Source organism: Myxocyprinus asiaticus, chromosome 42, assembly GCF_019703515.2.
Source record: "Myxocyprinus asiaticus isolate MX2 ecotype Aquarium Trade chromosome 42, UBuf_Myxa_2, whole genome shotgun sequence".
Classification (NCBI taxonomy): Eukaryota; Metazoa; Chordata; class Actinopteri; order Cypriniformes; family Catostomidae; genus Myxocyprinus; species Myxocyprinus asiaticus.
This window is the reverse complement of record NC_059385.1, coordinates 29824225-29850393: the sequence shown is the minus strand read 5'-3', so window position 1 is coordinate 29850393 and position 26169 is coordinate 29824225. Positions and strand designations below refer to the sequence as shown.

Below are 26169 nucleotides of genomic sequence, written 5' to 3'. Positions count from 1 at the left end.
TGGGCTCGTAACCCCGCAGGGGGTGGCACGTTCTGAGCTTGATATACCATAGCGATTGTGTCAATGACCCAGTGGGCGATCCTCTGTTTGGCTTCCTTTCTGCTGTCCACCAAAGCAGACAAAGAGCTGCTCGGAGCTTCTATAGCTCTGTGTGCAATCCAAATAGATGCGTAAAGCACGCACCGGACATAGCAACGCCAAGGCTGGGTCTGCCTCCTCCTGGGGGAGCGCTTGCTGGTTCACCTCCTGATCCCTAAAAGGGGTCATGGGAACCTTGGACACATAGCCCGGTTGGAGTCTCAGGATCACGTGAGATTAACCCGGACCGAATTCCAGGCACGATTCGCTGACAGAGAACGCTTGCATGTCCCCTACCCTCTTGATGGAAGTGAGCGCAGTCAGGAGGGCAGTCTTGAAAGAGAGTGCCTTAAGCTCAGCTGACTCCAAGGGCTCAAAGGGAGCTCCTAGTAGACCCTGAAGGACTACAGAGAGGTCTAGAGGGGTTCAACCTCCTAGCGCCTCTCAGGAACCTGATGATCAAGTCGTGTTTCCCCAAGTACTTACCATCTACTGCATCGTGATGAGCCGAAATAGCGGCTACATCCACCTTCAAGGTGGAGGGGGACAGCCGCCCCTCCAACCTCTCCTGCAGGAAGGAAAGCACCGATCTGACTGCGCATCTCTGGGGGTCTTCCCATCGGGAAAAACACCACTTAGCGAACAGACGCCACTTCAAGGCATACAGGCGCCTCATAGAGGGAGCCCTAGCCTGAGTGATTGTGTCTACCACTGCGGGCGGTAGGCCACTTAAGTCCTCCGCATTCCGTCCAAGGGCCAGACGTGGATTCCAGAGGTCTGGTCATGGGTGCCAGATGGTGCCCCGTCCCTGAGAAAGAAGGTCCTTCCTCAGGGGAATTCGCCGGGGGGGGGGGGGGCTGTTGCGAGGAGCGTGAGATCTGAGAATCATGTCTGGGTGGGCCATTAGGGTGCTACTAGGATGACTTGCTCCCCATCCTCCCTGACCTTGCACAGGCTCTGTGCAAGTAGGCTCATTGAGGGAAATGCATACTTGCATAGTCCAGGGGGCCAGCTGTGTGCCAACACGTCTATACCGAGCGGTGCCTCGGTCAGGGTGTACAAAAGCAGTGGGAGGATTCTCGGGAAGCAAACAGGTCTACCTGTGCTCGACCGAATCATCTCCAAATCAGCTGGACCACCTGAGGGCAGAGTCTCCTCTCTCCCCTGAGGTTAACCTGGTGTGACAGCGTGTCTGCTGCGGTGTTGAGGTCGCCCGGGATGTGAGTGGCTCGTAGCGACTTGAGGCGCTGCTGACTCCAGAGGAGGAGACAGTGGGCGAGTTGTGACATGCAATGGGAGCATAGACTGCCTTGGCAGTTGATGTAAGCTACCATCGCTGTGTTGTCCGTATGGACCAACACGTGGTTGCCCTGGATCAACGGCTGAAACCTCCGCAAGGTGAGCAGTACAGCCAACAACTCTAGGCAGTTGATGTGCCAATGCAGCCGTGGGCCAGTCCAAGAGCTGGCAGCTGTGTACCCATTGCATACGGCGCCCCAGCCCATCTTGGAGGCATCTGTTGTAACCACGACGCGCCTGGAGACCTGCGCTAGGGGAACTCCTGCACGTAGAAATGCCAGGTCGGTGCAAGGGCTGAAGAGGCGGCGACAGACCAGCGTGATGGTCAAGCAATGTGTCCCGCAGCGCCATGCCCATCTTGGGACTCGAGTCCGAAGCCAGTGCTGAAGCGGTCTCATATGCATCAACCCGAGAGGTGTGGCCGCTGCTGAGGATGCCATATGCCCCAGGAGCCTCTGAAAGTGTTTCAGTGGAACCGCTGTTTAGCACCGACTGTGCGCGCTCGTTCGTGAGGCGTGCTGTCATCGAGACTGAATCCAACTCCAGACCAAGAAAAGAGATGCTCTGAACCGGGGAGAGCTTGCTCTTTTCCCAGTTGACCCGAAGCCCCAGTCAGCTGAGGTGCCGGAGCACGAGGTCCTGTGTGTGCATAGCACTCTCGAGAGTGAGCTAAGATCAGCCAGTCGTCGAGATAATTGAGAATGCGGATGCCCACTTCCCTTAGAGGGGCAATGGCTGCCTCCGCGACCTTCATGAAGACACGAGGGGACAAGGACAAGGACAGGCCAAAGGATAGGACCTTGTACTGGTACGCCTGGCCCTCGAAGGCAAACTGCAGGAAGGATCTGTGTCGAGGTAGGACCGAGACATGGAAGTATGCGTCCTTCAGGTCTACCGCTGCAAACCAATCTAGATGTCAGACGCTCACTAGAATGTGTTTTTGCATCAGCATCTTGAACGGGAGTCTGTGCAAGGCCCGGTTCAGTACTTGCAGGTCCAGGATTGGTCGCAACCCACCGCCTTTCTTTGGTACAATGAAGTAAGGGCTGTAGAACCCTTTCCCCATCTCGGCTTGAGGGACAGGCTCTATCGCGCCCTTGCGCAGGAGGGTCGTGATCTCTGCACACAAGGTAGCAGCTTTCTCGCCCTTCACCGAGGTGAAGCGGAAGCCGCTGAACCTGGGCGGGCGCCTGGTGAACTGAATCGCGTAGCCGAGTCGGACGGTCCAGGTCAGCCATCGCGACAGGTTGGAAAGCGCGAGCCATGCTCCCAAACTCCGGGCAAGGGGGACCAAGGGAATGATTATGTCGGACATACCGGCGGCTGGTGGCTCGCGGCAGGGCGGAGCTCGAGGTGCCACTTCGAGGGGACTTGAGCCCCGTGGCCATGCTGAGTCAAGGGACATCGAAGCACTTACCTGGCTCCTGCCACCCACCATAATATTGGTCGAGGAGGGGGAGGAGGAATCTCGTCACCATAGTCCACTGGAACCAATCCCGTGTGGGCGTGTTTGTGCCGTCGCTGGACCGCCATATCTGCCAAAATTGGGCAGTGGATGTGACGACGGCCGTGCGCACCGGATATGTGACCCAGGGGACAAGGGAACCATTCTTTTGTCAGGCTTTTGGGTGCCGCAGCCTCCTGGGCATGCTTCGACAAAAGATTCTCCTCCCGACCCTCCACCGGGGGATGGAGTGCTTTGTTGACCAGCCCCAGAGAAGTGGATCTCCTCGCCCCTGGGTCACCCATCTCGGGGGCGCTTCGAAGCCTTCCTCGGGTTCTTAGGGGCCGGCCGCGAGATGGGTGGCGTCTGCTTCCTGCGGAGGGCTCCACTCCGGAGCTGGGCCATGGGGGCGGGCTACAGTGGAGCCGGTGCTGCAGGAGGATGCCCTTGGCGACACGCAGACAGGGTGCAGTGTATTAAGCAGCGCCGGGGCAGGATATGTTGTAAAGCCTCCATCTGCTTCTTCACCGCCAAGAACTGCTGGGCAAAGTCCTCGACTGTGTCGCCAAACAGGCCAACCTGGGAAATGGGGGCGTCCAGGAACCGTGCCTTGTCCGCTTCTCCCATCTCGACCAAGTTGAGCCAAAGGTGGTGCTCCTGGACCACCAGGGTGGACATCGCCTACCCAAGAGACCGCTCTGTGACCTTCATCACCCAGAGAGCGAGGTCGGTCGCCGAGCGCAGTTCCTGCATCAATCCCAGGTCAGAACTACCCTCATGCAGTTCTTTTAGCGCCTTGGTTTGGTGTACTTGCAGGAGAGCCATGGCGTGTAGGGCGGAGGCGGCTTGTCCAGTGGCACTGTAGGCTCTAGGTTGCAGCGCTCTGCGGACACAAGTGCACTTGTCCACCTGGGGGATCACCAAATACCCCTGGCTGCTCCGCCATCAAGGGTGGCGAGAGCGGGGGAGCTGAAAGACCGGGACCGGGCAGTAAAAGGTGGGCGGGGCGTGGCTGGCGCCCTGTGCCCAGAAACCGATCGTTGAGCCACGAGGGTTCAGGGGAGAGTGGAGGGTTCCACTCTACCCCAATACTTGCGGCCTCCCGGGAAAGCACATCCGTCATTTCCGCGTCGGCGTGAGACTGTTCCCAAAGGAGGAAGCCGAGCCAGAGCCTCTGTGTCAGACTGGACGAGCCCGCTCTCCAATGCTGCGCTCGATAACTCTTTGTCTTCCGGAGCTGTGAACGAGAAGTCGAACTCGTGCTGAGAAGAGCTGCAGGTCTCGTGTGAGAGCCCGATCGGGGCAAGCGAGCATGCTGGGGAATGGGAGGTCCGTGGGGGGTTCCCAGCGGAGGTGGTCCCATTGATGTCCCCAAATCGCCCCCAGTTTTGGGGACATTTCTTTCGAAAACAAGCCAAGACCGCAACGTTGCCATGGTCATGTTCTCGCAATGAGGACATGACTCATCCATGAACGATGTCTCCACATGGGAAGTGCCCAGACATATAAGACAGTGATTGTGGCCATCGGAAGTGGAGAGATAATGAACGCAACCAGGAATAACACACAAACGGAAAGGAATCTTTAAAAAGACGCGTCTTTAAAAAGACGTTCCGTGTGTGCCGCTCTTTCAGAAAGAAAATATACTCTTTTAGAATATACTCTTTTAAATGTTCTGCCGAAGCGCCCAGGGGTGTTCTCTGCAAACCACATATGCAGAGGGGGAGAAGCCGCTGAAATGCGCTGTAAAATCCAACAGAGAGAGGTGAATGAACTCAGTGGATGAAATCAGCTCAATGAATAGAACCGCTCAGCTCCGAAGAGAAAATCTGAATGAGTGGTTGCATACAAGCTCCTTTTATACCCGTATGTCCGGGGGAGTGGCATGCAAATTCCACTCGCCAATTCTCATTGGCCTGTTTTAAAAAAAACAGAGGTGTTTGGGGCTCCCAAGAGTGACCCCTAGTGTCACTACATCGACACAACGTTGAGTGAATGACAGATAGGGAACTTGCTTACTTCTGCTCTGACAATGTTATCCAACTCTGAGGATTGTTTATTTTCCAGCAAAACAATGCTCCATACCACACAGCCAGGTCAATCAAGGTGTGGATGTAGGACCACCAGATCAAGACCCTGTCATGGCCAGCCCAATCTCCAGACTTGAACCCCATTCAAAACCTCTGGAATGTGATCAAGAGGAATATGGATGGTCACAAGCCATCAAACAAAGCCGAGCTGCTTGAATTTTTACACCAGGAGTGGCATAATGTCACCCAACAGCAATGTGAAAGAGCATGCCAAGACGCATGAAAGTGGTGATTGAAAATCATGGTTATTCCACCAAATATTGATTTCTGAACTCTTCCCAAATTAAATCATTAGTACTGTGTGGTTTAAAAATGAATATGAACTTGTTTTCTTTGCATTATTTGAGGTCTGAAAACACTGCATCTCTGTTATTTTGACCAGTTGTCAGAATAAAACAAATGCTCATTTTACATTACAACAAACAACAATCTAGCAAGGAAAATGAGAACACGAAGGATTTAAGTAGGGAGTGAATTAGAGGAGAACCAGGTGTTACTAGCATGCTAATTAGTGGCATGATCAGCGTTCCCCTGGGAACAATCAATATTCCCATGGAAACACTGATCATGCATGCTGGCTTTGCTTGCGAGACATGAGGGAGAAAAAAATAACAAAACACACAGAATTAACAGACAAACTCACTGAAGCCATGACCAAAATCACTTACTAACCTTTACTGTGTAAAGTTATAGCCAATTTTATAACTTCGTTGCCATGACGATGTAATGTCAACAACCCCTAAAACCCTAAAATAACTGTAAAAATGACGATTTAAACAACTTTACAGCTCAAATTTTTGTTTTAACAGAAGAATTGTATTTATTCAATTATAAGCTTGAGATTTCTGCCTTTAAACCCTTCAAAAATTGGCCACAATCACTTTCCATTGGAAGTGCTTCACTGTAACCAAAATTTTGGCTTTAAAAAAAAAAGAGAAAAAAAAAGGAGGGACGAGAATTAAATTATTTTTGTGGTAATCAATATTATGCCACAAATGCTGTCGATTGAGCTTAACTTGTATTGAACATGGAATATTCCTTTAATCATGAAATCTGTCTCAATACCCAGATTAACTAACACTATTCTTTTTCTGTCTTTCAAGCATTGCTATTTTCTTCAGCAAATGCATATCTAGTATAATTACATACCCCTAAATGCATTATTTTGCATTAAAAAAAAAAAAAAAAAATATTCAAATAAATAAATATGTACTAGAAGCTCCCTTAAATTGTCGTTCAGTGAGTAGTATTACTAATGAGCAGGAAACTCTTACTGTCTTCCCAAGACCTTTTGAGAAAAATTGCAAGAGAAAACATCTCCTGGAAACAATCCTGAACTCCTTTATAAGGTGAAGTAATACTAAGACTCTCTTGTCAAGTACCCGCTGTAGTGTTCACTGCAGCGAACAGAAACCCCACTCTTGAACAGACACAAATCCAGCAGCCTGATCCTGAGTTCAGCTCTGCCTTGCCAATTAGATAAATTTAGGCACAGTCGAATGCTGCAACAGCAATGCATCTTAACTTCATTAAGACTTGCTTGAACGTGCTCACATTAATAACTGACCTCCAAGAGTAAACATTCCCTATTAGGAAGCTCGCAAGATCCTCTGCCATGTTATTTATCCTCTAACCAAGGGGGGATGGATATTAAAGCTTTGCTCTAAAACCTAGTTAGATGCCTACCTAGACAGGATTATAAGCCTTCAGCATGCTCCTGTCAAAACCCCCCAAAAAACAAGATGATTATCCTACCTCATTTTGGCCAAATTCCAAGCCAGCTTTGCATGAATCCTTCCCAGATAAAGTACTCCCAAAAGCATTGCAACAAGCTCAAAATAATTTCAAAAGATGGTGAAAAATAGCTTGAAATGAAATTCAAATTGATTATTTCACTAAATATTTGAGTATGCTAGAGGTTTTTATGCTAATTAGGGTATTGTGCCATTACCTTTACCAACATGCTAATAAGAGTTGTAGTACTCGAGTTCAGACACGAGTCACGAGTCCAATTTTAATGGACTTGGACTTGTCATGGACTCGGATGCATTTTTACTCGGAATTCACTCGGACTCGAGCCTTTGGGACTCAATGAAAAAAGAATAAAAAAAAGAACGAAACAGAAATAAATCCACACGTCTCTGTCTGCATGTAGCTGTAGTACCCACTGATGTTGTAGATGTAGCAAGAGTTTGTTTCACCGTGTTTAAGCAAGCACACAAACATAAGCATGCGCACAGTCACACTCATCAGTCAACTAATACGCTTGAATGTTCCTATAGAGATTACTGTATAACATCATTTACCAAGGTGGCTGGCACTTCTAAAACATAAAGACATGTATTAGAAACTAAACAAGGCAGTTTCACACGGCACAGAAACCGACAACTAGTAAAATTGCACGCGGCATTTGTGCAGCCAACACGGTGCTTGCATCGCGGTTTCATCGTGGTTAAGAACATTAAATCAAGAACTTCACTGAGTCAAGTCTCCCACATTATGTCTTTCACAGTTTACTAAAGACAACATATCGAAATAAAAAAATCTGAAAAATAGTATTAATATTGGGCTATTAAATCTTTTTAGGCGTAATGTATCCACACATGTAGGCTTCTGTCGTCTCTTGTGGTCCACTCAGTCTTGTCAGCTTGAACTGTTCCATAATAGCTTGATGAATTGCCTGTGTAACTTTTTAAGCAGTCGAAAAAAATTGTTATTGCTAAAGCAGACAGCAACTCTAAACAGATAAACAGCACCTATTTATTATTGATTTACTATTTCCAAAGCATTGACGAGCTGCTTAAAATATGTTCTTTTACAGCATTTGTCCACCATTCTCATTATACAACTATGCACAATAGAATATTATGATATTAGGAAATTTTTTGTTTATAATTTAATTATAGACTATAAAATCTATTATTCAATGACAGAGTTTGTGAATGAAGCTAAACTTCATGTAACAAGTTGAAACAAGTTGGTTATGACGTTTTTATTGTCAAGTTTTGTATTTTTATTGTAAACCACCTGGTAACATATGCACATATTTTAGCCTATATCTCTGACACATTTGAAGGACAATTCTGTTAAACTTATAACTCAAAGTTATGATTATCCATGTTTTTGAGGTTAAAGAAGAGCTCAGTGAAATTTTTTTTGGTATTTAAAGATTTCATAATGATTGCAGATCAGTGCGGCTGCCGCTCAAGCAAATATCAAATCTTTTTTATAGTCGGTGTCAGCTGCTGCGAGACACACAAGAACGCATCATGCCAGATTCACATATCCTCCGTGAGTGGCGCGTGAGCAAGAGATGAGCAACGCATTGCGTTTGGGCTTTCACATTGGCCGCGTCTCTTTTCAAGTTTCACACAGCAATGGCAGGCAGTCACTTGCACTTGTTTATCAGCGTACTTAGTAGTTGTGTTTGGTTAATATATCAAAGCCCCTTTCAAGGCAAGTCAGTCCACTCCTCGGTCACCTTTGGAACGCTCTCTGGCAGGCTGGGCAGTAATTTTTTTTTGTAAACAAGAAGCATAAAAGTACAGCTCCTATCTAATTGAATGTGGAAAGACTGAAATTTCCAAAATGGTTGTTCAATATTACGATCCAAGAACATATTTAAAATCAGCAGTAAAATCTGACAACAATAGTATCATAAATAGTGCTGCTTTACCTCAGATTATGCTAAAAAGCGCTTTTTTCAGTCTCCTCTATGCAGCCTGAACTTGTTCAGATTGTTGAATCTTTGTGACAACTGTGCTAAAAACAATCTTGACACAACGCAAAGAATGAAACAGAGAGCAGGTGTCTCAACATGCGTTTTTGAAAATTTGACATACTTTTTAACTTCACATGGTGTTTAAAAAAATGAAGAAAAAGCAAGTTGTGGTGCAAATGTCAAAGACATTCGTCCAGCATGTGTTTACATAGGAAAACAATGGGAAAACAGAACAGATGTGCACAAAAACACATTTGGTGTGAACGGCTCCTTTCTCATCCGTTTGCGAGTGTATGTGAGTGAGAGCGCGTGTGCAAAACAAGTTCGGTATGCCTGTTTATTTTTTTCATTCATACCAACCCGAACCCAACCCAAAGTTCTACTTGAAAAACTGACCCGAACCCGGCCCGAAACCCATCGGGTTCTCGGGTCCCGTCGGATTGCAGACCCCTACAATACGGGCAAAATTCCTGCAGTCAAGTCATTTTTATTTGTATAGCACTTTTCACAACACACATTGTTTCAAAGCAGCTTAACAGAAAATAATGCATTAACAGAAAATTATACTGTAATATCTATAAAGTCTCAGCGTCATCATTGTGTAGTTTGATTAAATATGATTGTAAATTATGTATGAAAATAAATAATTAAATAATTAAATAATGATTGTATTTAGAACCCCAGTGAGCAAGCTGAAGGCGAGGCAAGGAACATAAAACTCCATATGATGTTGGTTACTGGAGAAAAATAACCTTGGGAGAAACCAGGCTCACTGTGGGGGCCAGTTCCCCTCTGGCTAACCAGCATGAATATAAAGCCAATATTAGTTATTTGTGTGCAGTGAAAGTCATGGTTTAAAATGAGTAAACTGTTAAGGGCCAGTGTTTAAACAAAGATTTTGTATGAACTGTAAGATTAATGACTAAAGTCTTTGAAGTCCATCCTGGATTAACTGCAGAAGTTTAAATAAATGCATTGTCCTTTGTTAGTTGGCTGATAAAGGCTTTTGTTGGCAATTAATTGATAGTCTATGTATTCCATTTTAAGAGTGTAGTCCATCATTAGACCAAGGTGATGAGGTTTATTTATTTATTCTTTCCTTTATTTAGTTATTTTGTGTTTGTTTGTATGCAGACCAATAAATTGTATACTACGTTGGATTTAAATATTATTTATTTGTTTTTGCATCTTTTCTAAAATGTCCTGATTATTTTAGTTTTCTACTGCACAAAGAGTCACTGAGTTCATCGGGAGCCGCATGGCAAAAATAGCTTCGGCGCCGAAACGTCCTGGTTACTTGCATAACCTCCGTTCCCTGATGGAGGGAACGAGACGTGGTGTCGATGTAGTGATACTAGGGGTCACTCTTGGAAGCCCGAAACACCTCTGGTCTTTGATAAAAGGCCAATGAAAATTGGCGCGTGGTATTTGCATGCTACTCCCCCAGACATATGGGTATAAAAGGAGCTGGTATGCAACCACTAATTCAGGTTTTATGCTGAGGAGCCGAGACAAGGTCCGGCCATTTCAGTGGGTAGTTCAGCATTGTGGCAAGGGCGACACATGTCTTGTTCCCTCCATCAGGGAACGAAGGTTACGCAAGTAACCAGGATGTTCCCTATCTGTCACTCACTCAGATGTTGTGTCGATGTAGTGACACTAGGGGTCCCTATACAAAACGCAACTGGCAAAACTGTATTACGTGAACTGGCAGTGTGTGATGGGCAGACCACTGCGTGCCTCGTAGCCAGCACACCAGGCCGACACTTAACCTCACCCAACATAGTTATGAGTGTCGAATGGCCCTTTGGAGACAAGTCGACTACTCAAAAGATAGAGACAGGCTAACCCAGTCGTGGCCTCTTTTCCCATTCTTTTTTTCCACTCCCTAAAAAAGAAGGGGAATTATCTGACTGGGCTGCCAGGTCTAGTCGGGGGGTGTCCCACCCAAGGGGAGACCACATGTCGCCCAAAGAGAGGGGGGGATATTTAAGTGGAAAAATACATCACATAGTCTTGCTGACCATGTGGAGAGTCTCATGGTAAATCCTACCCAGTGGGGGAGGAGTTGCTACAAACATGGAGACTGTGGCAGAGGGGCTCTGCCCAAGGAAGACACAGTTTACCAACAGGGAAACGAATCAGCGGAAGATATACATTGCATGGGGTTACCTTACAGGGAACTGCCACATGCGGAGCACCTACCCCAGAACAGGGCTCTTAGTTAGCATGTGTACTGGGCCGGCAGTGAGTCTCTCCAAAAACTCGACTGCCACAGGGCTCAGAGGAAGCCAACCAGGGAACATAGTTTGTGAACACTACAGGAATTAATGGCGCATGTCTTCAGCTCAGAGGAGGTGAAAGGCGCTATGTGCAAGCGATACACCTGGCCGGCTATCCCGGGCTTACCCGCTTGTATTGCGTGCCACTACCTGGGACGAAACCGGTTCCACCCGGAGGTTGTAGAACCTTGCAAAGTTGTTGGGTGTTGCCCAGCCTGCTGCTCTGCAAATTTCTGTTAGAGAGGCACCCCTGGCCAGGGCCCAGGAGGCCGCTACAACCCTGGTAGAATGGGCTCGTAGCCCTACAGGGGGCGGCTTGTCCTGGGCGTGATATGCCATAGCTATGGCATCAATGAGCCAGTGGGCGATCCTCTGCTTGGAGACAGTGCTTCCTTTCCGCTGTGCGCCAAAACTGACAAAGAGCTGCTCAGAGATCCTAAAGCTCTGCGTGCAATCCAAATAGATGCGTAAAGCGTGCACCGGACACAGCAACGACAGGGCTGGGTCTGCCTCCTCCTGGGGCAGCGCTTGCAGGTTCACCACCTGGTCCCTAAAAGGGGTCGTGGGAACCTTGGGCACATAGCCCGGTCGGGGTCTCAGGATCACGTGAGAGTAGCCCGGATCGAACTCCAGGCACGTTTTGCTGACAGAGAACACTTGCAGTTCTCCTACCCTCTTGATGGAAGTGAGCGCAATCAGGAGGGCAGTCTTCAAAGAGAGTTCCTTAAGCTCAGCTGACTGCAAAGGCTCAAAGGGGGCTCTCTGTAGACCCTGAAGAACTACAGAGATGTCCCACGAGGGAACGAGGTGCGGTCTGAAGGGATTCAGCCTCCTGGCGCCTCTCAGTAACCTGATGATCAGGTCGTGCTTCCCTAAGGACTTACCGTCCACTGTGTCATGGTGTGCTGCTATAGCAGCAACGTACACCTTCAAGGTGGAAGGGGACAGCTGCCCTTCCAACCTCTCCTGCAGGAAGGAAAGCACTGATCTGACTGCGCATCTCTGGGGGTCTTCCCGTCGGAAAGAACACCACTTAAAGGCATACAGGTGCCTCGTAGAGGGGGCCCTAGCCTGAGTGATTGTGTCTGCCACCGCGGGTGGTAGACCGCTTAGGTCTTCCGCATTCCATCCAGGGGCCAGACATGGAGATTCCAGAGGTCTGGTTGCGGGTGCCAGATGGTGCCCCGTCCCTGAGAAAGAAGCTCCTTCCTCAGGGGAATTCACCTGGGGGGGCTGTCGTGAGGAGCGTGAGGTCCGAGAACCACGTTTGGGTGGGCCAATAGGGTGCTACCAGGACAACCTGCTCCTCGTCCTCCCTGACCTTGCATATTTGCGTAGGCCAGGTGGCCAGCTGTGTGCCAGCGCATCTATGCTGAGGGGTGCCTCGGTCAGGGCGTACCAGAGCGGGCAGTGGGAGGATTCTTGGGAGGCGAACAGGTCCAACTGTGCCTGTCTGAATCGACTCCAAATCAGCTGGACCACCTGAGGGTGGAGTCTCCATTCTCTCCTGAGGGTAACCTGCCATGACAGTGCGTCCACTGTAGTGTTGAGGTCGCCGGGGATGTGAGTAGCTTGCAGTGACTTGAAGTGCTGCTGACTCCAGAGGAGGAGATGGTGAGCGAGTTGTGACATACAACGAGAGCGCAGACCGCCTTGGCGGTTGACATATGCTACTGTTGCTGTGTTGTCTGTCCGAACTAACACGTGCTTTCCCTGGACCAACGGCCGAAACCTCCGCAGGGTGAGCAGAATTGCCAACAACTCGAGGCAGTTGATGTGCTAATGCAGTCGCGGGCCCATACACAAGCCGGCGGCTGCATGCCAGTTGAAAACAGTGCCCCAGCCCATTTTGGAGGCGTCTGTCGTGAACACAACTCGCCTAGAGACCTGCTCTAGGGGAACACCTGCCCGTAGAAACGAGAGGTCGGTCCAAGGGCTGAAAAGAAGGTGACAGACCGGCGTGAAGACCACGCGATGTGTCCCGCAGCGCCATGCCCATCTCGGGACTCGAGTCTGAAGCCAGTGCTGAAATGGTCTCATATGCATCAACCCGAGTGGAGTGGCCACCGCTGAGGATGCCATATGCCCCAGGAGCCTCTGAAAGAGTTTCAGTGGAACCGCTGTTTTCTGTTTGAATGCCTTCAAACAGGCCAGCACCGACTGTGCACGCTCGTTCATGAGGCACACTGTCAAAGAGACTGAGTCCAACTCCAAACTGAGGAAAGAGATGCTCTGAACCGGTAGGAGCTTGCTCTTTCCCCAGTTGACCCGAAGCCCTAGTCGGCTGAGGTGTGAGAGCACCAAGTCCCTGTGTGCACACAACATGTCCCGAGAGTGAGCTAGGATTAGCCAATCGTTGAGAATGCGAATGCCCACTTCCCTTAATGGGGCAAGGGCTGCCTCTGCGACTTTCGTGAAGACACGAGGGGACAAGGACAGGCTGAAAGGGACGACCTTGTACTGATATGCCTGACCCTCGAATGCAAACCACAGGAAGGGTCTGTGTCGAAATAGAATCGAGACATGGAAGTACGCGTCCTTCAGGTCTACCGCCGCGAACCAATCTTGATGCCGGACGCTCGCCAGAATGCGTTTTTGCGTCAGCATCTTGAACGGGAGTCTGCGTAAAGCCCGGTTCAGTACTCGCAGGTCCAAGATTGGCCGCAACCCACCGCCTTTTTTCAGTACGAAGAAGTAGGGGCTGTAAAACCCCTTCTTCATCTCGGCCGGAGGGACAGGGTCTATCGCACCCTTCCGTAGGAGGGTAGCGATCTCCGCTTGCAAGGTAGCAGCGTTTTCACCCTTCACCAAGGTGAAGTGGATACCGCTGATCCTGGGCGGACGCCTGGTGAACTGAATCGCGTAGCCAAGTCGGACGGTCCGGACCAGCCATCGCGACTGATTGGAAAGCGCAAGCCACTCATCCAAGTTCCACGCAAGGGGGATCAAAGGGACAATGTCATCGGACATACTAGCAGGTGGGGCCTCGCGGCGGGGTGGAGCTCAAGGTGCCACACCATGTCGTGGCCGTGCTGAGTCTAGGGACATCGAAGCACTTACCTGGCTCCTTGCGACCACTCCCAGAACAGCATGGGACGGGGGAGGAAGAGGCCTGTCCTCGCAACCCATGGAGACTGTCACATCGAGGGCAGATACGTACCACAGCTGAGCACACAGGGGTGGGGAGACCGCCGCTGGAGCGCCAATCCTGCAAGGAAAAACCCATGGACGGTGGTCGTGATGACGATGGTGCACACTGGGTATGTGACCCAGGGAAGGAGGAAACCGCTCTTTTGCTGAACTGTTGGGTACCGCAGCCACTTGGGCATGCGGTGAAATTAAACAAAAAGGCAACAAAAGATTCTCCACCTGGCCCTCCAACGGGGGATGGAGTGGTCTTCCTACCAGCTCCAGTTGAGTGGGTTTCGTCGACCCTGGGTCGCCCGTCTCAGGGGTGCTTTGATGACCTTCATGGGTTCTCAGCGGCTGACTGTGAGACGGATGACGTCTGCTTCCTGCATTGGGCTCCACGCCGGGGCCGGGCCGAAGGGGCGAGCTGCAGTGGAGCCAGTACAGTCACTGCAGGGGGATGCCCTTGGCAACGAGCAGACGGGGTGTGGGATCTTGAGCCGCGCCAGGGCAGGATATGCCAGATAGCCTCCATCTGCTGCTTCACCGTCGAGAACTGCTGGGCAAAGTCCTCGATGGTGTCGCCGAATAGGCCAGCTTGGGAGATGGGGCAGCAAGGAACCGTGTCTTGTCGGCCTCACCCATCTCGACCAGGTTGAGCCAAAAGTGGGTGGCCACGGCCGCCCAGGAAAGCATGTCCGTCATCTCTGCATCAGCCTGTGACTGGGCAATCGTCACCGAAGTGGGGAGCCCAGCTGAGGCTTCTGCGTCCAACTGGACAAGCCCGTTCTCCGATGCTGCACTCAAGAGCTCATCAGCTTCGCGGGCTCCGAACAAGAGGCCAAACTCACCATGAGATGAGCCGGTGGACTCATCCGGAAGCCCGATCGGGGCAGACGAGCATGCTGGGGAATGGGAGGTCCGCGGGGGATACCCGGCGGAGGCAATCCCATTGGAGTCCCCAAATCTCCCCCAGTGCTAGCCGCGCTGGCCTCAAACCCGTGGGTAGAAGGACCGAGGCGGGGAGCCGAAAGCAAGACGCGACCGCAACGTGGCCATGGTCATGTTCTCGCAGTGAGAACATGAACCATCCATGAACGCTGCCTCCATGTGGGTCACGCCCAGACATGAAAGACAGCGATCATGACCATCTGAAGTTGAGAGGTAACGACCGCAACCAGGAATAACACACAATCGGAAAGGGATCTTTAAAAAGACGCGTCTTTAAAGAAGTTCCGTGTGTGCCGCTCTTTTAGAGAAATATACTCTTTTAGAGAAATATACTCTTTCAGAAAATATACTCTCTTTTTTCTGTCGAAGCGCCCAGGGGCGTTCTCTGCAGTGCACCAGTGCTGAGGAGGGAGAAGCTGCTGAAATGCTCCGTCAGATCCAGCAGAGGTGAATGAACAGTGAGAATTCAGCTCAATGAGCATGACCGTTCGGCTCCGAAGAGAAAATCTGAATGAGTGGTTACATATCAGCTCCTTTTATACCCGTATGTCCAGTGGAGTGGCTTGCAAATACCACTTGCCAATTTTCATTGGCCTTTTATCAAAGACCAGAGGTGTTTCGGGCTCCCAAGTGTGACCCCTATTGTCACTACATCGACACAATGTCGAGTGAGTGACAGATAGGGAACTATCCCCTCACTGCCACATCTGGGACGCTTCTGGGATGCTTTACCTCACGACTGACTGGGAGTGAGAGATGCTTATCTGAAGCAACGGCGCAAAACACAATGTTAGAGATATTTTATGTTATTATGAGAAGTGTAAAAATATTTTCGGTTCATTATGAAACTGTGGCGGGACAAATTAGACTGTGGTGGCCCACCACAGTGGAGGAAATTAATGAGTAACACTGTACTGACATATAGTTTTTCTTAGTTGTGAAGGTTAAATTAGGTTAAAATATTGATGTTGAGTTTACGGTTACAAATTTTATTAAGACTCATGAGTTAATTCGGACTCAGCTTGTTATGGACTCAGTCTTGAGTCCGACTCTATGGATGGAGAACGACACTTTTGATTTGATCTTGTTGGAGACTAAGATATGTGCAGAAGAGTCCACCAGGGTGGAGAGATGCTATCAAACGGAAAGTGAAGATATACAAGTTTCAAGATATTACCTTGAAACTGGAGCTTCCCAAGCTACAAACTACTCATAACTTAAATAGTTAAACTACAGTACAGCCACTCTTTCTAAAAAGTACTTCTAGTAGTTCAAGTTACTATACATTTTGTTTTTATTTAAATAAGAACACATTTTTTAAATATAAAACAATCAAATTATATTATTTAAATCTGTAATCAGAAGTTTTAATTGCTGAATTAAATATCCCGTTAGTTACAGGATATATTTAATTAAGATGACACTACACATTAAGGCTGACAACATTTAATTTAATATAAAATACTTTATATACATTTTTACAAATGTAAAAAATAGCATCAATTAGCAAAATATTTTGCTTAAAAAAAGGAGCAAGTGTATTCTGGCAAATCCCCTTTATGGCTGTGCAGGGGCTTAAGTTAATTAATTGTAATGAAAATAATTTCACAATGTTTATATATATATATATATATATATATATATATATATATATATATATATATATATATATATAATTTTAATGGTCTTAAAAATAATTTCTTTTAATTTCTTATTTCTTTCTTTTGATTTTGATTAAAAGAACATGTCCAATTGAAATATCAATTGGGCATGTTCTTGACAAGATTCTCCCATATTGTTTCATTGCCAGTTTAATTAAAGAGGGATAACACTGCAACTATAGAAAGGGAAGTATTCAGACTACATCTGTAGCTTCACACAAAACAGCTGTTTCCTCAGTGCTATGTGCAGCCACGGCAAAATTATGTTTTCAGCGTTGGGATTTCCGAGGAGAACATCTTAAGCTTTGATTGATGCCGGGAACTTTATCGACAGAGGCGAGTCTGAATTATTTACAGTTGTGAGTGGTTTATTTTTGCACATTTTAGAGGTAAACAGTTCTTTCGGCTAGTTTTCTTGAATACACCTTTATCATCTGACATTGAATGCAAGCAGTATTTAGTGTAAATCTTTGAAGTGGTGCTACAACACATTGAAAGCAGGACTGAAAGAGATCACTGTGTTTTGATGGGTGCTGACAGTGTTAACATTTCATACACCTGGCTTCTTTCACAAGCTTTTTTTTAGCAGCAGCCAAGCTGTAAATGAGGACATGCTTGATGATCACCAATACGCTCGATTTCATTCTCTTTTCACCCACTTTCGATTCAAGGTACAAGGATGTGAGTCAATTCACACTTTCTCGCTTTAACCATGACACTCTTGAGGTAAACACTGAATGCGCAATTGCGCCATGAAATTCACACAAATGGAGCGAAAGCATTCTCTGGGAGGCAAGACACACATTTTCACACTTCGAACACAACCAAGTTGAAGTTGTTGATAAAATTCACACTCCCTTCCCAATAAGACTTATGATATCCACTGACTTTCTTTATGTAGGGAACACGTCCATTAGACAATTTAACAATAAATAATCTATTAAAGATAAATTGTGTATCTTTTCTCTTAAAATAATTTCTCCAATCCTAAATCCTATTATTTTTTTTTATTATTTTTTTTTATTATTATTTTGGTGGTGCTTTAGTGGAACAGAAATAACACGCCACTTTTTTAAAAAAGTGCCAACAGATAAATGACTGGTTCTTAATCACAGATTACCACCTAAAGCCAAATATTAGTTTTAATCCTGGTTTCTAAAATCAAGATCTGAAAACTGTCCATTTGCCTTTGATATGTGTGCCAGCAGGATAATCCAGCAAGTCCTAACAAGAGATCTGCAGTCATCATAATTATTAATTCTACATTGCTGTCCTCAATCAAGATGCCATCACCCTATAGGCCACAAGAGACAAACAAGTGATAGATTGAATTCAGTCGCTTCTTCACACTAAGTCGGATTGGAAGTGACCAGGGCAATGGTTGTTCAGAAATATATTCGCTCTCATTCTCACTTAGGGTCTCATGAATAATTAAGTTGTTAGAAATGGGCTTGTCTGGACTCAGTCTCTCTGACGTATGACATGAAACAAGGCTTTGTCTGTCTTTTCTTGATGAAAGGAGGGGGTACTACATTTAGTTCCAGGTTTAAAATATCCCTAGAGTTGGCCTAGATAACTTAAAGGCATAGAGCTGCCATATACAGTATATCATTTATTTCCAATTCTGTCTTGCGTTTAATGTTTAATGGAAAATAAAAAAAAAATAATGTTAGGAATATAATTTAAGCAGACCTATGGCTTCCTTTTTCTTAAAACCAGCTTGTTAAGAGGAGCAGGTTTTGGTTCTTTCACCAATTAAATTAAGAGGAAAAATTATTTTCAAGATGTCCGAAAAAAAAGAAAAAAAAAAACTTGTTTCACAAGTGTGCCAGTTCATGATAGAAAATGGAGCAACAAAACTTCTTTCATATGGAAATGTAAAAATCAATTTTCAGGAACACATTACACTTAAAACAAATTTTACCACAAAACAACACCAAAAGTGTTCATTGGAACAGTGTACAGTGTTTGGGATAATAGTATATATACAGATGCATTGGTATTTATCCATTTCATCAGTTTATATGTTCATAAAATGTACAAAAGTAATGTGGAAAGGGTACACAACTCCAAAAGTCAAATTTCTACTTTTAAAAAATTATATAGAATTTGGTAACACTTTACAGTAAGGTTCCATTTGTTAACATTAGTTAATGCATTAGGTATCATGAACAAACAATTAACAGTATTTTAACATCATTTATTCATCTTTGTTAATGTTAGTTAATAGAAATACTGTTGTTCATTTTAGTTCATAGTGCATTAACTAATGTTAACAAGTAACACTTTGATTTTAAACATGTATTACTATATGTTGTAATTAACATTAACTAAGATTAATAAATGCTTAATAAGTATTGTTCATTGTTAGTTAATGTTAACTAATGTTGTTGACTAATGTTAATAAATGGAACCTTATTGTTAAGTGTTACCTAGATTCCACTTCAGCCACTTCTGCACTACGTTTTTGTTTGAAAACTCAGTTTTCAGTTTCCTAATGCCATCATTTTCCAAAGTATGCAAAAATGGAGAGCATTTTATAAATGCTTTGCTTTTGGTGACGGAAGAGCCATTCTAATGTGGATCAGAGGCGTTAACATTGCAAAATTCATACATTTTCAAATGAAAATGTATTCTTGTGGACAGGGCCTTCAAGTTCGACTTCCAACTTGGAAACTCAGAATTCCCCTTCTCCGATTTCACCGGAATGTGGCTTTTTGAGATCATGCAAACATGGTGCAATTCAGAAAGATGTACATAATTAATAAGCATTCACATTTAAGCAAATAATATCATCAATGAATCAAAGTTCTCACATTAGCCGACAGTAAAACCTGTTTAGCAAATGTTTGCCTGAGACAGGTGTGTAAAACACAGTAAATTATCTGATAATTGTACACCTGCAGAACAAATGCTAGCATTACCTTGCAATGTTGATCCTCTGTAATTCTGTTGCTAGGAGACTTGACAATCAAACACCTGCAAAGCTAAAAGTAGCACTGATATTTTTATTTTCTTTCATGTCATCTTCCAAGCATTGTGCAATTGAACACCTTTATTGTCAGAAATTAGAAGTATCAAGTAGAAATATCAGACATCTAATTTTGGGGCTTAAACAACTTTCTTATCAACCTATCACTTCCTTTGGATTTTAGAAGTTTACGGTTAGGGTTAAGCTTAGGGATAAGGTTAGGATGATATTTGTTTTACAGTAAAGTTGTTCCAGGACAGACAAATAATGTTGAACCACAAACCTGACTTGGAAAAATCAGTCAGTGTTGTTTCAACACTCTTATCCTTGTGACTGTCAGGATAATATGAACATGCTCCTTCAAAACATTACAAACTTCTTTTGATTCACAACTAGAAGTCAACTGATATTGGATTAAGGCAGGGGGGAAATTTTATCTGCAAAGTGTTGAGTTAATATCTGTCAATAACCGATATTTCCAAAAGTAGTTGTGTTGGCGCAGATTAATAAGCAAAACCAAAATATTGCTTGACCTCTATCTATAACCACATAAAAGCACTGCTAATCACCATCATATGTTGTGTTTTGAATACTGGTATGCATTCTAGTGTCCCCACCTGGCTTCTTAACTAGCTAAACCAGCAACTTCTTTGGTCAACCAGCTTAACCAGAAAGACCATGCTGGTTGACAAGCATTCTAGCTAGACCAAAGTTACAGTATGTTATGCAACGGAGCCCATTTTACTCAAAACCAAACCTGAAAACTTCACATCTCTCTAATGTAATAACCTCATGAGAAGAAAACCAACTAGTCAGTACTTGAATCTGAATTTGAATGCTTTGATAGTTGGATTGGTTTGATAGTTTGTCGCTGGCACAGATGTAGGCTGCAGTATCAAGCTTTTTTGGAAGAACAAACACCCGGCAAATCTTCCCAGAGCTGTCAAGGATTCTATATTGTCATGAAATTCAAAGTATTATTATTTATTAAACTAACGGGCATAACTGAATCTGAATAAAGACTTCCCAAGTTGTCAAATAGAGTAACATTTAGTCGACAAGAAACATTGAACATAACAGTATGAATGAATTTGTTTTGAATAATTTTGAAAGGTATTTGACAAATTGACTACCAAATCAGAGCTTAATTACGCATTAAACACAAATTTGAGTGAATAAGAAGTAAATTATCACATTTACACACACATTTCCCTGTAAACTGTTGTATCTCTCAGTGTCTTCTTGTATATTAATTGAACTGTTCTTAAAGCTGATGTAATTTCTACGACACTAGTGCCACCGAACGGAATTGCAAAAATAAACAATGTTACCACTCATCTGCTGTTGTTCGAACCATCAGATAGTTCCGCCCCCAACTCACACCATAGGTTGAGTAACGTTGATGGCGCGGTTCTAAGCGGGTCGCTCTAAACAAACACGGAAATTTTATAGTGCCACAGAGACAAAGCGTTTACAGTTTTCAAGAATATGAGCCTTTGAATTACTTACTGTACTTGTAGTTGTCTCTGCAAATTAAGTTGGGATAGAAGGAAGTATTTTAACACTGACAAAGTTACATACTTCAGCATTAATTCTGCATCTCTGTGTTTGTTAGTATGTCCATTTGTATTTCAGTCTGTGTGTGTATTGGCATATGTTGAAGCTATTTTAATCTGTGTGTGTGTGTGTGTGTGTGTATGTGCAGCTTAACTAGCATTGCATGTGGTATGTGCTTGTGATTGACTGCTGCATAGATTAAACATGATCAGCTGACCAATCAAAATACAGCATGGAAGCAGATAAGCAGCACTGCTGATAGATGAGCTGATGTCATCCTGCTGTGACATCAGTGTATCAACGCAACTGCACTGACAAAGAAACACACACCAATGACTAGGCATTATAGCGATGTAATCAGCTTTAGAAAAAGCATAACTTCAACAAAACATGGACCAATGCAGCATTGTGGGGGATGACAAGAGCATGAGAGCTCTAAAAAAAGTATTATCACTCTCAAACAATGTTCTGAACACAACTTATGTTCCATCTGCATTTTTTATTGGTCTAGCATCAGCAATCCTTCTCTAGGAGGAAGTCATTTGGCAGACACTTTTATCCAAAGTGACCAGTTATCCAGGTTCAGTCCTACTGGAGTAAGGTTGAGTCTTGAACAAGGGCAAAATGGTGATATTTCATGGATCAGGGATCAGAGTTGTAGCTAGTGGGGTGAAAGGCAGTAATGATTCGAGGGGTCCAAAGGTCCAGGGGGGCCCACAAATAATTTGAAACTGTATTTTTTTTAAATAGGTATGAGGCCCAGAGCAATATACAGTCAGGGGACCCAGAATTCCTTGTCAGGAATTGGACCCACAACCTTTCAGTTAGCAGCCCAGATATTTAACAACTACATTGCTCCCCATTCTTTGGAAAATACCACATAAAGTAGAGTTGATAGTAACTCATCAACATTTGCAAGAAGAACAACCTCATGGTGAAAATCAAAGTTTTAAACTAAACACTTGTCCTAACCATGTGCAATGCAATAAGTCAAGTCAAGTCAAGTCATTTTTATTTGTATAGTGCTTTTCACAACACACATCACAGCTTTACAGAAAATCATGCATTAACAGAAAATGAAAATGTAATATCTATAAAGTCTTAAGAGACGTCATTGTGTAGTTTGATTAAATATGATTGTACATTTTGTATAAAAATAAATAATTAAATAATAATTGTATTTAGAACCCCAGTGAGCAAGCCCAAGACGACTATGGCAAGGAACACAAAACTTCATAAGATTAATCAAGTTTATAAGGTTAATCGAGAAAAATAACCTTGGGAGAAACCAGGCTCATTGTGGGGACCAGTTCCCCTCTGGCAAAACAACATGAATATAATGCCAATATTAGTTATTTATGTGCAGTGCAAGTCATGGTTTAAAATGAGTAAACTAATTAAGTGTTAAGGGCCAATGTTTAAACAAAGATGTTGTATGAACTGTAAGATTAATGAATCATGTCTTTGAAGTCCATCCTGGACTAACTGCAGAAGTTTACATAGATGCATTGTCCATTGTTAGGACATGATGAAGGCTTTTGTTGGCAATTAATTGATATCTATGCATTTCATTTCGGAGTGTAGTCCATCATTAAACCAAGGTGATGCAGGCAGAGATGAGTGAGGTGCAATGCAGTTCAACCAGCCAGTAATTTCAGTGAGGTCTATCCTAAATCCAACATTCAGGCAGTGGCATATGAAGTATCCCTGTAAAGCTACAAGAAGGCATGAACCAGTACAAAATGACTGTGTCGATACGATGTCCGATCACACAGAACAATATCTGCTAATAATAATATCGTTTGAAAATTCAGCTGTTTTATGCTACTTTGTTTCAGATCACCAATAATTACACAACTTCGAAAGAAACTTAAATAATAACTTTATTCTTTTTGTCTCTAGACATCTTACATGTTTCAGAGTAACTGGTCTGAGTTATAAACAAAAAGCTGAACCAAAAAGCACATTATGGCCACGTTCACACAGCAGCAGAATACGGTTGTCAGACCTGTTTTGAGTGCTTAATATGGCTACGTTCACAAATAGTTTGGTTATTTACGAGAATGACAACTGCATTCTATAACTGAACTGACACCCGTAAATTTTCAGGTCTCAAAACTGCATTTTCAGCAAACCTGTGCTGTGTGAATGGAACCATATTGGAAAACTAGTTGTTAGTTACGTAATGTACAGTGAGAGCCACATGTGATACATTTTATCATTTTGCTGTGACATGGCATGGAGTAGGCTCAGGATCCAGGGCAAAAGATGGCGCTAGCTCAGCAACCATGATGAGTAACTCCGGCTCGGCGGCCATGACGAGGAACTCCAGCTCAGCGGCCATGACGCGGGACGCCGGCTCGTCGAACATGACGCGGGATGCCGGCTCGGCATCCGCTTCCCCCACAGTGAACGTAGAACCAGTAATCTGCAGCGCAAGGTCAATATACTGAACCTGATTGAGGGAACTGTGACCACCAGACATCAAAGTGGAAATTGGCTCACTTAATCCAAAACGAAAACAGTCTTTGAGGGCGACCTCATTAAAGTCCACCCGGCAGGCCAGAACGCAGAAATCCTCCACATAATCCTCCAGGGGACGATTCCCCTGATGTAGGCGTAGGAGTTGGATTGCTGGGTTCATGGATAAGTCAGGTGTTTCTGTAACAATGCTGCTGGTGCTGGCAATGACAAAGACGATGATGATGGAGTGAAGAACCCAAATGCAATTTTATTAACAAAAGTGAGATCCAATATCCCTAACTATAAACATGAACTAAACAAAATATAAACATGAACTTAACTTAACTTTGACTTGACTTGACTTTGACTTGACTTTGACTTGACAACGTTACCAACCATAATACCTGACAAAGGACAATGGAAAACATGAGGGCTTAAATACATGGACATGGGGTAAAACAATGATGAGGGAATCAATGAACAGACAGAACTGATAACAAGACAATAACCCAATGAAAACAAGACACAAGAACATGGAGGGAAACAGGAATCACATGACTAGGGAACACATGACATGAAACAGGAACTAGATTTTCAAAATAAAAGACATGAAAAACATGAACAAACACATCAAATATTTCATACATAACCAATAATGTGTACAAGCTTGACCAAACACGTAAAAATTCTATGGTAGGTCTGTTGCACTTGCAATGCAAAGGACTGGGGTTGGAGTCCTAAAGAGCACGCAAGTCAACATGTGAGCCGAAAATGTTATAGAAGCATTAATCTTAAAAACCTAATCTGTTAAGCAAAAGATTTAACTCACTTTACACAGTGGACATTTTACCTCAGAACTGCTGTGATTCAAGTAATGAACCACGTACTGCAATTTTGCAAAAATGTCTCCACAGTCATGTAATTTTAATTAGATCAGGCTATACATCGGCATCTGTTGACCAATGAGAATTTCCGAGAAGCGGATCTTGTTTTGCTTTCAGAAATATAATTAGCTGCATTCCCATTTGATTTCAAACTGTCCTTATTTTTTCCATACCCTCAAAATGCATCTTGAACATTCCAATGGGCTAATTAAATTTAATCTAGTGTGTGTCAGTGGTCTTAAAAATAAAATATGTTCCTGGTGACTGTTATTGTGTGGCATTTTAACTTTTCACACAATATTTTCGCTTTCAGTGAGGACTGACAAATTACTTGTCGCTGGAAACTCGTGTTACGCCTGGTTAAGACACAGCATAATATCCTATTGCATCAAGCTTATATAATAACTTAAGAAACGATAATAGCTTTTAAAGTAGCAGATTTTGAAGAAAAAAGATGTCTTGCTAGCACATTTACCCAGCTGTCTCACAAAATGACACTGAATTGGAATGCAGAGACAACATGGCTGCTTATTCACCCAAGCATGAGTGAACCCATCACAGACAGCAAGATAACGCATCGGCTCCAAACTTAGACACACACACACAAACACACTCCGAGGACTACTTTGTTCTGGAGCTCTAGTTCTTGACTCAGTGACAGACTAGTCTCTGTGTCTCCGGGCAGCCAGGCCATGCGTTAAACATCCGTCACACACTCACAAACACACACCCCTCCCCAAAGTCAGGTGATCCTGACCCTCCGCCAACACTGTGACTTTTCTGTTCCACCCAGACAGAAGTGAGAGAGGGAAGCAAAGAAAATAACAAGAACAAATAAAGAAGACAGAAAACCTGACCAGAAGCAAACAAAACGATTCCTAATTTAGGAAAGACCCCCGTGATCTCATTAAGAAATTGTTTTGTCTCTGCACCAAAGGCAAAGAAACAACTGAGACCCGCAACAGATGGAGGAAGTATCTGAAATGTGGACTTACCTTGCTGGCTGCGCCTCTGGGCATAAACCACCACCACGGCTGCAAGTACCACACAGCAGAAAGATGTCACAATGTTGGCCATCTGTAGAAACACACACAGAGGTAGAATGTGAGGCTTCTGGCCTGCCCGAGAGAAACCAGCAGCACTGATGCCAAGACAGCATGAAGCCTGTGTCCTCCCTCTCTCTTCCTCACTCAGTTTCTCTCTCCTTCCAATGTCTCTGCCTCCCGATTTCCCGCCCTACTCCCCCCCCCCCTCCTTCTTTATAGCGTCTCATCAATAGAATCAATGTCCTCTAGGACTGATATTCCCTCTCCCTCACTGGCCTTGGGAAAGAGAGGCGGAGATGAGAAAAAGGAAGGGAAAAAGATAATGCCAGACTGTTTGAACCATTGTAAAGTCATTGAAGCTCTATCTTCTTACCCCATTTCATTCAAAACTCTCTTGCAATCCAGAGGAAATGTTCTTTGCTCAATGGTTACTCTGGAGCTCAGGAGACTTAAAGGTGGAGAAAGCATTCCTTTTGGAATTTCATACATCAAATCCCCTTATTACCTAACAGATATCTCTGAAATAGGTATCTTGAGATATCACACCTGTCTCTGCGACAGCTCTAGACTCTGTAAACAGCAAAAAGGAGCTT

The 26169-nt window shown here is 44.7% G+C and overlaps 1 protein-coding gene across 2 annotated transcripts in view; it reads right to left on the bottom strand.

The window, feature by feature from the left end:
- Positions 1-26169, bottom strand: part of LOC127432365 (ciliary neurotrophic factor receptor subunit alpha-like) — a 349211-nt gene that overhangs the window by 223058 nt on the left and 99984 nt on the right. The window contains exon 2 of one of the 2 annotated variants that reach the window (XM_051683348.1): positions 25526-25607. In XM_051683348.1, coding sequence (XP_051539308.1) covers positions 25526-25607 — 82 coding nt within the window. Of the gene's footprint in view, positions 1-25525; positions 25707-26169 lie in introns of those variants that run through there. The other variant, XM_051683349.1, reaches the window with a different exon arrangement.